The sequence below is a fragment of the Ilyonectria robusta genome, assembly GCF_021365365.1.
Source record: "Ilyonectria robusta strain PMI_751 chromosome Unknown BGZ61scaffold_36, whole genome shotgun sequence".
NCBI classification, from domain to species: Eukaryota; Fungi; Ascomycota; class Sordariomycetes; order Hypocreales; family Nectriaceae; genus Ilyonectria; species Ilyonectria robusta.
In genome coordinates this window covers 37,534-52,261 of record NW_025764470.1, presented here as the reverse complement: position 1 = coordinate 52,261, position 14,728 = coordinate 37,534, and the positions used below count along the sequence as shown (strand labels likewise).

Below are 14,728 nucleotides of genomic sequence, written 5' to 3'. Positions count from 1 at the left end.
CAGCTTTTTGGGTGCCTTTGGAGTGGTGGTGGAGAACGCACAGTGAATGGCGCTTCCTTCGGTGCTGGGCCAGATGGGACGCCTTGCCTCAGGCAGTTCAGCCCTACGCCCTATGGCCCTACAAACCCCCTGCCACACCTGCGAGGCCCCTGCAAGGCCCCTGTAGAATACCCTGCTGGCGATAGATGGCCCCTGTACGTGCTGCCAAAAGTGCTGCACCACGATGCACTCGACTCCATCCTCCATCCATCCTCGAGTGCAGACGCACCATACAGGGGACGTCGTGTCAGTGTGTGACCATGCAGCAAACGCACCGCAACCAGAGGTGAAGCAGAAAGTCGCCGGAGGAGGGAACCTGAACGGCACCCTCCGAAGCGAAGGGAATCCTTGAGCACCAGATACAGCGCCTAAGCCCCATTCAAACAACGTGATGGCTGATGAACCTTGAACCTCCACCTACCGACCTACTGACTGCGGTGACAGTGGATGCAAACCACTCTTGCACCCTGGGATGTCGGCACGGGAGCCGCCAAGGCCTGGCTGGTTCCGGTGGGTTTGTACGGGTCCTTGCCAATTCACCAAGTCCGGCCACATACATAGGCTACCCAAATCTGCGTCTCTCTCGCCTTTCTTCCAATTGCGCCGGCTCCACAAGCCGCCGTTGAAACCAGCCGTTTACACGAGCCGTTGACGTCCGTAGCGCTGGCGCCCCGCTGCTTAGTCCGTAGAAGGAAAAAAAAAGAGATGCCGCCTATTTCTCGCCTAGAGACCACCTCGGCTCCGAGCCTAGAAGCTGCCCAACAGAAGTAGTTCCCCCACTGGCTCGCCACTTACCCTATACAAAGGTACTTACACTTCGCCCCCAATCTGCCTTTATTCGAGAGTCGCCATCCAGGCAGGCAGTGTTGAAGGCAAACAGGCTAGTCATTTACAGGTTGGACTCAGTTCTTTACTTTCATCGGCCAATGGGGACGAAAACGTGCAAATCTATAATTCTCCAGCTTGAAGAAGGGCCGAGTCCATCTCTGCGGGCGCCCTAACATTTCGCATACGCCATTGTTTCAACACGCGAATGTGAGCAAGCGAGGGAACGTGGCTATTGACGCGATATATTTAGGCGCAGATCATTTCCAATTGCTTCTGTATTTTGCAAGGAGGATTGACTATAATATCAAGTGGTATTAGTTCTTTGGACCTCCTTGTCCCTTCCATTTCGCTATTTTGGGCCGTCGTTTGTTATCCAACCGCTGCCCAACCGAATCATACCATGTCCATCTTGGGTGAACCCAACGGCACTGCCCTTGAAGCAAAACCCTGTCGTACATCTCAAAATATGTCCGTTTACAGAACTCCCGCGGCTACGATGCTGGCTAGCCCCTGCCTCCATGCACCTCAACGGAACCGACACCTAGTCTGCTCGTGCGTCTTTCGGTACCACTTGGTCGTGAGCACCTTGGTGCAGCTCTCGTTGCGACACACATACCCCTTTCTTTCTATTTTTGCGCACCCCTCCCGCATGTGCTTGTTGCGGTTGCTGACGCTTGAAAACGTCTTGTGGCATGATAGGCACTTGATTCGCCGCTCTGTTGAGCGCGCTGTGTCTGGGGACGAAAAGTCGGTCGAGATGAAAGAGGAACCACTGGTGTCAAGTATCAGCCCAATGCCCACTGATTGTTTCAAGAGTTTTGATCCTTACCTTGGACTGCTCATCGATGCTGCCACGGTCAAACTTGCTGATGGTATCCCCGCAGGGTTCAACGACCGAAGACGGGAGTTCCGTTGACTTGCTTTCTTCATCTCTTGGATGTAGGGGCTCGACCATTCCTCTCCCACCGAGCGCACGTCTATCCCAGAGTCATACAGTTTGTCCTCGGACTGGAAGCTGAGAAACCCTTCTACAATAGCGCACGACCTGCCATAGCCAGGCGCGGCGCCGGGGAACGCCCTTGGCTTATGCTCCTCAGGGGGGTCTTGGATTGCTGGTGAAGCTTGCGTTAGCCATTGCCGATATCCCACGAATGAATATGACTTACTGGACACTGCTGTCAAGATGATAGAAAACGCGACCGATGCGAATACCAGAACAACTATTGGGTGAACATCCTTCCACTCCACAGTCGGCTCCACCAAGTCACTGGATTGTGTTGGTTTTTGGTCATCAAATTCAAGCCCGAACGCATCGAAGTCAATAAACTCCCCGAGATCCACATCATCTTCATAGAAAGAATCAGTGTCATGCGTCAACCTTCCGAGAACACTACCGATGCTCTGGAAACTGCCATCGGGCAGGACAGGCGGTCTGTCTGCGCGCCGCCTCAGCACAGGTTTTCGCTTTCGGCTCTTGAGCTGTCGTTGTACTGTTCGGAGTCGACTGCCCGAAGACCTGGACTTGAGATGCTTGATGTCTCCGAGAGAGATGAGATTTTGGATCAGTTCTTGGAAGCGGTAGAGTTTATCTGGATCATTTTCGGGCATGTCCAAGGTTGGTACGGTGTCAATGTTCCAGACGGCACAGACGATTTCGTCGAACATTTTCTTCTCGGAGCCCTGCAAGAGGGTTCTCCATCGTCCGAGGTCATTGGTGAACCTGAATCCATGTTAGCACAGACAGTGAAAGGACTGTTGGATGGGCCGTACTCGAGTGCAAGATCGTCACTTGCGTATGGGATATGGCATCCAAGGGCGTCAGCAACAAGGAGGACTCGCAGGACCTCCACTAGACTTGACGGTGCTTTGTTCCTTGTGATTTCCCTGAAGCAGTTGATACCCGCCTCCCATATTTCCTGAGTAGTGTTGAAGTATTTTGCCACTTCCACATACGCCTTAGACTTAGCGTGACTACAGCATATACTCTTCAACCTCTTGCACCGTTTCTCTAGCTTTTGCATGAAGTTACGCCCAAGCTGTTGCCGGGATTTGTGACTGCTAGTGTGTCTAATCGAGGTGAATGGAGTTTGGCTGAACTCGGCAAACATTTCGGTGAGACCGCTCGTCTGAGAATAATGCCCGACAGGGCCGGGTTCTATCAGGATGGGCGGAGCAGAGAAGTCAGGGCTGGCGATGGCCTGCGCAGGCTGAGCCATGGCGCGTTGAGTGGACGTGGATGTAAAGCTTCCGGGCTGGAAGGAAACAGTACCGTCAAGGCCAGACAGCGCATTGGTGATGCCTGAAATACTTCTTGCTAGTCCGGGAGGACTCTGACCTGTGGAGGCGATTGGGTAGTGCAGACTCTGCGGCGATACTGAAAACTGAAACTGGGAAGAGGTTGCCTGAGGAAAGATGTCATGGACGAAACTGGCCGGGGTAGACTGCTCATGATGCTCCATCAATGCCTGGAGAACGTCCATCGACCCGGTTTGTTGTGCCAATGCAGTGGCCTGGGGCAGACCTGCATAGTAAATTGGTCCCGACTGCAGTAGCAGACGTGCAATGTCCGGCTGGTGCCAGTACGCGGCGGCAAACAACGGCGTGAAGATGCGATCCTTGCTTGCGTGGGGATCGTCGAAGACGTATCCTTCAAATGTTGCGTGGTTGCCAATGAAGTGCTGCACAGCTTCGATCTGGCCGAGGCTGATGGCGACATACAGAGGGTCGAAGGTGACGTCGGAGTATTGGGGATCGGGGATCTCGACCGAGGTCCGTTTTGTGCGATCAATGAGGTCTAGCATGTACTGGTAGACGTCCATATGACCATTCTGGAGAACTTCGAGAACTAGGGAGGGATTGTATTCAAGCTCAATCTCTCCGGATCGCACGATAGGCTCGCAGAGGCTTCGAAGTCCACCATAGTCACCCAGCCGCGCGAGGTCTGCGTATCTGAGGTTCATTGCCTCCAGATACTGCTCACTGATATCATCGGGGATGAGCCCAAGCGAGAAACAATCTTCAATCTCATTCAATCCGGTGCCCACATTCTGCGCATGGATGTCCTGGAGGTGGGCCACGCAGAGGATCTGTCGCTGGCGGAGCAGGTCCATGTTCATGCCATCGTACAATGCACGCTCTAGCAGCAGGTCTTCCACGAGGAGCTGCATTTCGGACGTCACATCATCATAGGGGTATCGCTCACGGAGGTCATTGAGATGGGCTTTCAAGGCTTCATAGTTCTTGAGGACGGTGTTGAAGGGCAGCTCCAGGGACGCGGATGACGCTGTGGGCTGGCGGATGGCATGGGACACAGCTTGTTTGAGGCCCAGGCTTGTAATCTCGACGGTGATGCTCCGCGAGAACCTATCCTTCTCCACGATGAAGGCGAGAGTAGGCAGCGAGCATCGCGCACCGATCTCGACGTACTTGCCGGAACCAGACGAGAGGGCACGGTAGACGTGCCCGCTGGAATCAATTAGTTTGGCCGGTGGCAGAGACGCAGCGGCTCACCTCTCGAACAACTCAATGTATCCGAAATAAGGGCCCTCGTCGGCTGGAAAGACGGATTTCTCGAGAGTCGCAGCCTGGAGGCGACTTCTCTTGACCGGGATATCAATGGGCTGGGCCATGATGATGTGAGGCGGTGCAATGCCGCGCCCCAACGTCAGCGTGGGATAGATGCCAGGTTACCCTTCCCGAGAACAACAGCCGCAAGAGCGTGCTGCCAGAGGAATAAGGAATCAAACTTCCCAGACGGGAGATAATTTTGGAAGAGAAGAATCATCCACGATGGCTTATTGATGGCGAGCAGTGATGAACCCCGTGGCAGTGGCAGTGGCAGCGGCCGTGGTCAGCAATAGGCCGCGACGTATCTCAGCCAACCAGGGTTGCAGCGGGGAGGGGGCCGAGAATTAGGAATCGCCGGGTGTCATGCGCACCTCCACAGTTCAACCTGGCGCAATACGCAGCAATAAACCCAGTAAACCCGGCCGTCTTGCGCCTTTCGCTGTGCGCCTTGCGGGCTTTGCGTGCCTCGCCGTGGGGAAGCCGGCGGAGCGACGAATTAAAAGGTCGAATCGCACCTTGCATCGCGGGATGCGAACCAGATCCATCCGCTCCGTGTCGCATTCCTCGACTGTCGTCAGTTCTGGACCAGGTCGAGTGGCACTTAAACTTGGTGTAATTGCCACAATGGCCGCAATGACGCAACGGTCGTCATAAGGCGGTTTATTGGAGTTGGCAGCGAGGAGCAGATCGATGTCTCGAGCTTAGCCACGACCGACGATGTCAAACGAACAATACTAGCTAGTCATCATCAATCATAAGCATCTCCATAGTCATCATCATCGCTGCTCATGCCATCCTCCAATTAAACTCCCAGAATTCCCACAGTCCGACAACGCAGGATGGACAATCAACCTTCTCAACCCCATTTGCAAAATCCTCAACCATGCTATCCCACTTCTTGCCCTCTCTCCTTTCCCACTCGTCGCTGTTCACCTTTGCTCGTGCTGCCCAGTAACTTTTTCTCGTAGGCAGATACCTCAGACAACCATCACAAAGTCCCCATGCCGGGTTGGGTATCCCTGCGGAATTTCTTGGCTGGAATCTCTTGAGCAAGACTTGGATCTTGTTACACTCGCAGAGTGGTGCATCTGCCTGGTCCAGCGGCACCTCGGGATTCCAGGCAGGCAGATGGAGCTTGCGATTCGGCACTTGCAGGTTGCACAACTGCGCGATGCCTAAAAGGGCCTTGCAGGACACAGCCAGGCAGATGCTGTCGGTGATAGTTTCGGTGTGTTGGAAAATGTTCATGAGAATCTCAGGTGGCAGCCTGAACATATTAGAAGAGTTGAGAGGACTCTCCGAGATTAACTAGGTGTTATTGTGAGCATCGGGGTGGGCTGAGAGGGGGGGATCATGCCTACTTCTGGGGCGATCTTGAAAGGGACAACCAGGAGAGGAGGGTTGGGCAGCGCGCATCGTGCAGCGTCGGTCAACCTGCATGGCGCCCGTTCACGGTGCTGATAAATCTTGATTAATCAAGCTTGATTATCCAGAGAAAGAGAATCCATTGGGAGACCCGAGGTTGTTGATGTGACCTGACAACCTACAATGACCGCTTCAGCGGAGGACGCCGAAGGAGTGAACTGTCGCCCAATTTGACAGCCATCAATTTGGCAGGCTGTGATTGGCCGGTCCGCACCCTTAATTGGCACCCCACACTGCGCTGAGCGCTCCCACGCCAACGCGTAAAGTCGCGTCTCCCACTTAATGCCCTCCCACCAAAATCATCCGTCGCCATCAACACGTACCCCATCACCATATTCGCCCAGCACAACGGCAAGATGCTGCGACAAGACTTCAATCGGATCGACCCCAAGAGGCGAAATGTCCTCGACCACCGAAAGAAGCAGTTTGCCACCCCCCAGTACAAGGACCTCGACTACCCCCATCGCCTCAACTTCTACGCCGATGCCCCCACTGCAGACATCACGCTCGAGCAGTTCGAGCAGTGGGCGATCGACCGACTACGAGGTATGTCGCCGTATGCACCTGGTATAGCCGCACCGTTCTGATACTCGATAGTGCTCGCTGAGCTGGAAGCATGCTCGTTCCGCAACAAAACCCCCGCCGAGACGAAGGCACACATGATGCCCATTCTCGACAAGTTCCTCCCCCTTGAGACAAACAGCTCGGGATCTACCAAGATGTTCGCCCAACGCCAAAAAGACCACTACAGCCACTTTATTCTCCGGTTAGCCTTTGCGTCCACGGAGGATCTCCGACGACGATTTTCACGCGTGGAAACCACCCTCTTCCGCATGAGGTTCAATAATGATGACCTTGCGGAAAGGTCTGCGTTCGTGGGTGGCCTCGACCTGGACTGGTGGGAGTCTGTAACGGAAGACGAGAAGCACGAGTATGCCGCGGAGTTGGCTGCTATGACCATTGGGCGGAAAGGCGGTGCTGAGGACGAGACCTGGTTCAAGGTGGACTGGGACCGAGTCCCTGAATTGATCGAAGGTCGAAGGGTCTTTGTGAGGGCTGGCAAGGCGTTTGTGCCTGGCCGAGAACAGTCCAGCATGGTCGTTGCGGAGTTTACCTCGCGATTAGACCGACAACTCGAGGTACGGACTCTGATTAGAACACCACTACACTTGAGATACTGACTGCTGTGCAGCTGACAGCTCGCGCTCTCCCCCGACTTGACGAAGACGATCGCCTTACACCCATCCTCAACCACCTCTCCAAGAATTTTATCACACCCGACTCCTCCTACATGTCCGGCACCTCGGCACCCCCCGGCGCACAAATCACCGCCGCCAATGTTGACAGCCTCTCCCAGCACTTCCCTGCGTGCATGTCCCACCTGCACCGCTCACTCCGTCGTGATGCCCACCTCAAGCATTTCGGCCGTTTGCAGTACTCACTCTTCCTCAAGGGCATCGGCCTCAACCTGGAGGAGTGTCTCATGTTCTGGCGAAGCAGCTTCAGCAAAGTCACTGACGACACGTTCAACAAGGAGTATCGTTACAACATCCGCCACGTTTACGGCGATGTGGGCGGCGACTCGAACCGGAGAGGTGGTGGCTATAGTCCCTTCAGCTGTCAAAAGATTCTTACGGAGCACCCGCCGGGTCCTGGAGAGGCACACGGATGCCCGTATCGCCACTTTAACCTGGAGAATCTCAATGCACTAGTCCAGAGCATGGGTGTTAGTGACCGATCAGTGATGCAGGGCATCAAGGAGGACAAGGACAAACAAAAGTTTCACATGGCATGCAACCGGTAAGTGCCTAATTATCCCAACCAAGACCTCGTCTGTCCATATTAAGATGGACTTGACAAATCTATATGACTACACGTGCTAACTAGTAACAGTGTCTTTGAACATCTTCACAAGGCCGAGATTCGCAAGGCCAAGGACGAAGGCGTCATGTCCCAGTCGCAGCTTGAGACGATTGTGCACCCCAACGAGTACTTCAAGCGCAGCTATTTGCTGAAGAACCTCGGGAAAGAGACAGACGTGAAGATGGAAGGTTAAGGATAGGTCGTGTTTGATGTCATGGGAAACGATATCTTGGATGTATGCAGCCTTGCTAACCGGGCTTTGTATTGCCGGAGGGTGGGAGTCAATAGGGGTGTATGGCGTTGGATAAGGACAAGGACACAGGACTGGACTAATCCGTCTTGGAATTGTACAAAGACATGTTTAAAGAGATGTCTGTTTCTATGTTCATTACCGTGGGCCACCGTAGCCAAGACGGTGATGTCGATCTCATTACTGTGTCAAACTAGGAAATGGCGGCAACACGATGCATCTATCGGGTTGAAGATTGCCCAATGCAGCCTCGGTCCTATATTTGGCAGATGGACGCCCTGACTTACGCCATCTCGAACACGCATTTGTCGACTTGCAGCATGTCGCACACACCTCAACTACGCAATCTCAGCCTCATCGTCACCTTCACCCTCAAACTCACCAATCGCCCTCACCCCCCACGGCAGGTCCACACCCCCCCGCCAGACCGCCGCCCGTCCGCGTCCTGGGCCGTCACGGCGCGTCGTCCATCCGCTGCACTCGCTTGGTTCAGGGGTGGACACCACTGGACACTTTACTGTGTCCGTCGTTGGGCCGGTCTGCGACGCGGACGGGGGAGAGGGGTATGCGCGATGAGGTCAGCGGTGCTGCGACGGCGGGATGACGACACAACGGGTGGGACGGCGGTCGGAGGGGTTGGACGGCAGGGGATGACGGATGCAGGACGGACGGGGAATAGAACGACGGGGAATAGAACGGACGGAAGAATTGGATACGTGGTTGAGGGCATTCGCAGTGGCAGGGGGAGGTTGAAATTGGCGCATGCAGCATGGACGAGGCCTGGGGGCCACGGTTTGGGGAGTGAGCGCCGATAAGACAAGCCGTTGGAGTGATGTGCACTGGTGGAGAGTAAATTAATCAATCAATTGGAAGCGGTGGTAATTGTTTCGTCGTTAAATTGAACCTCGCAGTCGATCTTCGTGATGATCTCCCGGCAATCTCCACCGCTACAAACTCCCCTCACCCACGGAGGACTATCACCCACGCTCGATTCACCTGTCATCCGTATCCCAGGCGAAGTTTATGGCCTTAACCGCAATTCCGTATCACCGTCTATCACGGTTCGTTCCAGGGGGCTGGTTTGCAATCGTCGATAGTCTTGACAGGCGCCGAGTCTTCGACGTCATAGCGTCGCTAGCCCCAGTCGTCCGCCCGCCCACCCGTCCTGGCTCCCGCACGCCCCCCGTTCAATGACATCGACGTGCGTGTAGGCTACTCCAGCCTGAATGGGGGACGAGCCCACAACCACCACAGACGGCAGCAAGAAAAAACAGGGTGCTTCTCGCCCGTGTCGCAGGCGTTCGGTGGGAAGAAGCGGTCATGCAACTTGTGGGGGGCGGCCCTAATAGCCACCACAGATGCCAAGGGAAACCTGCGCCAAAAGGCTATCCGGACCCCGGGCCGAAGGGCGCCCGGATTGGCCCGTGAGGTTCCATTTGCGCAAGACACGGCAGCCGGACTGCTCTGGCACGAGAGTTTCTGGTGTCGCGGAGAGGATCACGGACAATGGCGGGTGCCGAATCCTGTTGTCGGTCTGAGTCGAGACCGGTGAGGGCGCTCGGTGGACAGCTGGAGTGAAGTAGTGCGCCAGGCAAGACACGCCCGTCACCAATGCCTAGGCCAAGCCGTGGGATTCAATAAGACATGCATAGCATATATGCCGGGACACTGACGATCCGGCCTGTCTGTCTCATGGCAAACACCAATGCCGAAGCCCCGATGTCTGAGTCCCGGGCCGCCGATGAGATGAGCTCGCGGGACACGGCCTGCCTGGACAAGGCAACTGAGACAGTGGCTTGCTTTCCCATGTCCAGCCAGCCGCATTCTCAGAAATCCCATGGTCTGACATGCGAGGACTCGGTGCTAACACGGCGCCTCCCCGACAAAGAGCCCGAGCCCGCGTTTGCGCTCGCCTTATTGTTTGCTTTGTTTTGTGCCCTTCAAGTCAAGGCGAGCGTGAGGGCTGATTCGTATCTGCACCCTCAGGCCCCCCGCAACCCTGTTCCCAATGCCATCCCATCTCCCAAGGCCAAGGCCAAGACCCCGGCTGGTGCTATTACTGTACCGCCCTGTTCTGCCCTGTTCTCCACCCCTGGCCCGTCTATTTTCAGACCGATTGAAACAAATGAAACGAAACACCAGACACACACTCACACGTAGATGGCGCTGCCGTCCTTGCGAAACATGACAGCACGACACGGCACGACACGACGCCGCAATTGAGACCGACAGCTCAGCGCTCCCTCCCGCACTCGGGTTAACCCGGGCTTGGACTAGAGAAAGCAAACATCATATCATGATGGCAAATGACCAACACAACCGAAAAAGTAAACAAAAGACGGCTTGAAACACTGACAGCCTCGGTGTCGCAAACGAAATCAAGGCAACCCCGGGCCCTGAAGTGTCCGAGCCCAATTGCGCTTCGTACTGCGTACTGCCGTATCCGTGGCTGCTAAACTTAACCTCCCGACCACTGCTACGTAACATCGTCATTCGTCCTTGCTGGCTCCGCGCCGGGCCCTCAGCCACCGCCCAATTGAGCCCGCAAGGGGGGTGTGGCCGAATAGGGGCCCGGAGCCGAAAGGTCGGGCTTCCAAGGGTCTTTGCTCCTTTCAGTCCGGGTTTCGATCGGCTCTAACGCCTTCGCACGTAGCCCGTACCTTATTAGTAAGGCGCCCGACGAGAGACCACGGGTTGTGCAATTTGACCAGTACGAACAATTGCGGCGCGGATATAAACCTATCCGTGGGCGGACTTTATGAAGCGTGGGCCCTCGTCGTAGCTGGCGGCAGTCTAAGCGACCGACCTAGCATGCCCCTCCCTCCTCCATTCGTTGCACATTCAAGTGCTTCGTTTTTCAGGCGTCGATGAGGCGGGAAAGTCGGTTACAGGAAAAGAAAAGAGGTAAAACCTAACGACTTAGCATTCGGCGGCGTGCTGGAGTGGCGGCAACGCCATGAGACATGCACGCGAGCATTCCAGTCAGAGTCGATGATGCCGCGGCCGATTCGTCACAGCCGTGTGAAGTAACAGCCAGCCTAGATCCAGGACCAAACAACTCAGACTTTCTTTCTCGGGCTAGATAGATTAGCCAGCCAATCCCGCGCTGGACGTTGCTGCGGGTCGAGCTTTCACGGGCTGGGGGCGAGGGTTTAGGGATGGGAATTGGTGGGAAACCAAGACCCATTTCCTGTCCTCGTCGGCTATCCTGACTAAGACCAGCAACAATTGTCGCGATGCCGTCACCTGCACGCTGGGGTTGGCTAGAGCAGCAATGGGACGCAGCGTGCAGCGTGCCGTTGCATCGTGCAGATGGCGCCGGCACAGATGGCCATGGCACATGCCTGCCGCCTGACGCGGGACATGTCGTCTGCCCGTAATTATTGCGCGCAAAAAGTGACAGGCGACAGCGAGCGGTTGGACAATGGCTGAAAGAGAATCGATGACTTCGGTCTTCTACATTGTCTACATGGTGTAAGCAGCTCCCGCCGCACAGCTTGGTCATACAATGATGCCATTCCCAGTACAGCCTGGTCCATGCGCCCCAAAAAAAAAAATGCTAAAATGCCAAATGCCCATTTAACCTATGCCCACAATGCGAAACCCAGACCCAGTCGAGACCTTGAAAAGAACCCCATCCGTTTTTGACGACGAGGCTCCACCAGATTTGTTTTGACCAGCACAAAAAGGAAAGAAGAAAAAAAAATCACTTTGGGTGGAGCATCATTGGGAAGAAGCAGGGGTCATAGTGAAGAAAAGAAAAGAAAACCAGGCCAGGGCCTCAAGCCCCGATGGCCAAATTGATGATAATGTCCGAGAGAATGGGAAAGCCAGCAAACTAGATGCCCTCCATCCGGATGCGGAATGTCGTCCTCCCTCGAGAGCAAATTCCGCGCCGGCATGCCCTCGCGTAGCATAGCATTACAGCCTCTCTTCCCCCCCCCGCCCAATTCGTACGTAGTGGAAGTGCGCGGATGGGAGAGAGGGGCGCGTCTGGACCCCAACGCCCGACGTCAGCGGCTGCATGCACCTTGTTTTTCTTTGAGGTGGTCGTGCAGTGGGAGAGCAGGTCGCATACTGCGCGCCTTGGCCGTCCAATCCGCGCACCCGCGATGCAATGGAAAAACCGCCGGATCCCTGACCTTGACGCACAACCCAACGGGGGAGGTTGCGGCTAGGGCGCTGCGGCGGTTCGTCGCGGGTGCGGCGTCGTGAATTCATGATGATGATCTGATCTGGCCGAGGCTACGAGGCACATGGAGCTTTGTTGACTGGAGCTTTGGCTTTTGAGCACATGGAATGTCAAGCTGGGACCCACACAGAAGACGACGGAATGGAACAGGAACGGAGCAAGAGTCAAAGTAAAAGGTGATTTAGATTCAAATACTACCGAGACAACCAATGGGCGTCGGCGGAGCAAGGTCCGTCTCAGACTGCACAGCACAGACCGGTGGCTGTGAGGCATCCAACGGGGATAGTCAGGGCGCATCCATATGGGATGGCCGGCTGCGAGAAACGCAAGGTAACATGAAGGTGCATGATGATATTGTATGGGGTGATGAGAGAAATAATAATAAAAAATTGTACATGAGGGTATAGTGGATTTGTGGGCGATGGGGTCAAGCCTCTATCCGGCAATCCGTTCGAATAATTCCCGTGCTGGAACTTCTGGGGCTGTGGTGTGGTGTTGCAGAGGCAGTGATGTCCCGCCTGCGGGTGGCAGCCTGGCAAGAGGCTGGACTGCTGATCCGGAGGCTGACGAAGCCCTGATCCCGGACATGCCGCACCCAATCAACCCGGTGCCTGGCAATCGACCCAGGCAACGCGTCGTAGCGGCGCAAGACGTCGGCTCCAAGTATTTGGGGAAATATTCGGATTCGGTGCCGGTGTTTTGTGGTGGCCGTGAAGTGCTGGCGAGGTGCCGGCTGGCCGGGGGGTGCCTATCCACAAGGATTGAGTAAGTGCTCTGCTCAGGTCAAGAGACTTGAGAGCAAGAGCAAATCCTCTTTGGTTCATCCGTTCATTGAACAGGACGGGGGGTTGTACGCTCCATGTTGCGCAGGCGTCCGATGCGCCGGTGGGGTTTGTTGGTGATGAATGGGAGATGTTGATAGTGTCCAGTCTGTCGAGTCAAAGATGTTGCAGGTGCTCCAAGTAAGATAAGTTGTGCAAGTGACATGCGAAAGCCCGTAGGCCCGTCGACTCGATGGAAGTGGCCACCGCGACGGCGGCTCATTTACTTGTAACCGACCATCTTGGCGCAGCGTTCGCAGTAGTAGAGGTTGTGGGCGATGCGGACCATGCCCATGGCGGTGATGTCGTCGGTGGAGGTGGCCTCGACGGAGCGGGCACATCGCATGCAGCGAAGCACCTCGACCGAGGCGATGGGGAGTTGTACGGAGTCCATGCTGTGTCTGTAGCCGGTGGCAGAGGCAGAGTCGGTAGAGAAGTCTGAGTCGGAGGCGGAAGATGAAGACGAAGTGTCGTAGTGCGGGCGGCTGGAGGAGGGCATGGCGGATGTATTATATCTTTCCCACGTCAGGGGACGGGATGGGGATGTGCTGGCTTGGGCTTGGCTGACTAGACCTGGGCTTGCAAGAGCGACCAGGGTGTGCGCTGGATTAAATTGAACAGGGCGAAGACGCAGCACGGGTCTGCAGGTGGCTGAGGCTTAGTCCGTGTTGGTTGCAGGAGCACTGGGCTGAAGGTGGTTTTTCAACGATGGAAGATTGAAGGGTCTTGGTGTTGGGTGCAGTGGGCACGGCGTGTATTTGAGGCGTGCAGCGTCGGACGGCTCTAGGGGCGTGTTTGCTGGCGTGGAGCTTGAAGCTTGGAGGGATGAGGTCTTGGATGATGATTCAAGTAAAGGTGAAGGGAAGAGAGACGGGGGAAAGGGGGTGCGGCCTAGAAGAGGGTCTGGTTTGTTTTTGTGCTTGGTGCTGAGGAGCGAGAGCCAGATCGACGACGAGTGCAAGTGGTTTCGAGGGGAGTGCGCAGGACGGCGTAGGGATCAGCAGCGGTCGTGTCTTAAAGCCAGGGCACGCCCACCCAGCCAAAAGGCCCAGGCTGGGGGATGCGAATGTGGGATGGGCGATGGCTTGCGCGGGTCGCATGCACCGTCGCATGCACCTTGGCGGAGAGGGCGGAGGCCGAAGACGAAGCGTGGGCGTGCGAATGCGAGATGCGCCAAGCAGGGCGTGTGGCGATGAAGCGTCTTGGCGCGGGCGGGCGTGTGTGCTGGGGCTCCAATGCAACATCGAGATGTACGCCAGGCGAAGGCCGTCTCTCCCGTCTCCGTCTCCGCTCCGTTTCGAAGGGCTTGCGTACCACGTATGCATCTATGCGGAACTGGACCGGCGTCGTGGACAGGTCACCAGGAGAGCCACCAAGACAGGTCACCAAGCCAAGCCAAGTCACCAGGCGTGCTCGTAGCCAGCCCCGTCAGCCCGTTGCTCAGCGCACTTGACATTTCATCCGCTCCCCGGATGAGTCTGCTGCTGCTGGGCCGGCCAGGTTGTTGGGAAACGCACTTCTACTGGAGTCCCATTCTACTGGAAGCGCCCGGCTGTTTCGGCGGCGTGGTTTCGGGTCCGGCACTCTATCGCTGACGACGAGAGAGAAGGGCCGGACATAACGCGCACATCACGTTGCCGACCGCCGATGCAGGCTGCTCCGGACACTACAAACCACAAACTATGCTCACTAAACGGGCTTCTCGGGAAGAGCCATGTTGACCGCTAACGACAAGCTTTCTAC

General features: G+C 55.9%; 6 protein-coding genes across 6 annotated transcripts; 2 read left to right on the top strand and 4 right to left on the bottom strand.

Moving 5' to 3' along the window:
* Nucleotides 1–1,392: 1,392 nt before the first annotated feature.
* BGZ61DRAFT_539662 (uncharacterized protein) lies at nt 1,393–4,496 on the bottom strand (the record flags this gene model as incomplete). The annotated part of the gene is made up of 5 exons (XM_046254817.1): nt 1,393–1,639; nt 1,697–1,979; nt 2,034–2,587; nt 2,638–4,332; nt 4,378–4,496. The coding sequence occupies 5 exons, from the start codon at nt 4,494–4,496 to the stop codon at nt 1,393–1,395; spliced, it is 2,898 nt and encodes a 965-aa protein (XP_046096195.1).
* A 551-nt stretch (nt 4,497–5,047) lies between these two features.
* BGZ61DRAFT_463806 (uncharacterized protein) lies at nt 5,048–6,000 on the bottom strand. Its single transcript, XM_046247440.1, has 2 exons — nt 5,796–6,000; nt 5,048–5,742 (listed from the first exon to the last, which is right to left on the bottom strand). The coding sequence occupies exon 2, from the start codon at nt 5,707–5,709 to the stop codon at nt 5,221–5,223; it is 489 nt and encodes a 162-aa protein (XP_046096194.1). The 5' UTR covers nt 5,710–5,742; nt 5,796–6,000; the 3' UTR covers nt 5,048–5,220.
* A 215-nt stretch (nt 6,001–6,215) lies between these two features.
* On the top strand, nt 6,216–7,915 carry BGZ61DRAFT_539661 (eukaryotic and archaeal DNA primase, large subunit-domain-containing protein; the record flags this gene model as incomplete). Its single annotated transcript, XM_046254816.1, has 4 exons — nt 6,216–6,405; nt 6,457–6,998; nt 7,052–7,659; nt 7,753–7,915. The coding sequence occupies 4 exons, from the start codon at nt 6,216–6,218 to the stop codon at nt 7,913–7,915; spliced, it is 1,503 nt and encodes a 500-aa protein (XP_046096193.1).
* A 42-nt stretch (nt 7,916–7,957) lies between these two features.
* On the top strand, nt 7,958–9,058 carry BGZ61DRAFT_148597 (uncharacterized protein). The gene has a single exon (XM_046237336.1). The coding sequence runs from the start codon at nt 8,173–8,175 to the stop codon at nt 8,785–8,787; it is 615 nt and encodes a 204-aa protein (XP_046096192.1). The 5' UTR covers nt 7,958–8,172; the 3' UTR covers nt 8,788–9,058.
* Nucleotides 9,059–10,674: 1,616 nt separating this feature from the next.
* On the bottom strand, nt 10,675–11,808 carry BGZ61DRAFT_148585 (uncharacterized protein). Its single transcript, XM_046237335.1, has one exon. The coding sequence runs from the start codon at nt 11,475–11,477 to the stop codon at nt 10,884–10,886; it is 594 nt and encodes a 197-aa protein (XP_046096191.1). The 5' UTR covers nt 11,478–11,808; the 3' UTR covers nt 10,675–10,883.
* Nucleotides 11,809–13,208: 1,400 nt separating this feature from the next.
* On the bottom strand, nt 13,209–13,484 carry BGZ61DRAFT_499499 (uncharacterized protein; the record flags this gene model as incomplete). Its single annotated transcript, XM_046251415.1, has 1 exon — nt 13,209–13,484. One exon carries the CDS (start codon nt 13,482–13,484, stop codon nt 13,209–13,211), a length of 276 nt encoding a protein of 91 aa, XP_046096190.1.
* Nucleotides 13,485–14,728: the final 1,244 nt, after the last annotated feature.

Excerpts from the sequence above, each read along its gene's own strand:
- BGZ61DRAFT_463806 (XM_046247440.1), bottom strand. The coding sequence starts at position 5,709 with ATGTTCAGGCTGCCACCTGAGATTCTCATGAACATTTTCCAACACACC.
- BGZ61DRAFT_148597 (XM_046237336.1), top strand. The coding sequence starts at position 8,173 with ATGGCGGCAACACGATGCATCTATCGGGTTGAAGATTGCCCAATGCAG.
- BGZ61DRAFT_148585 (XM_046237335.1), bottom strand. The coding sequence starts at position 11,477 with ATGACCAAGCTGTGCGGCGGGAGCTGCTTACACCATGTAGACAATGTA.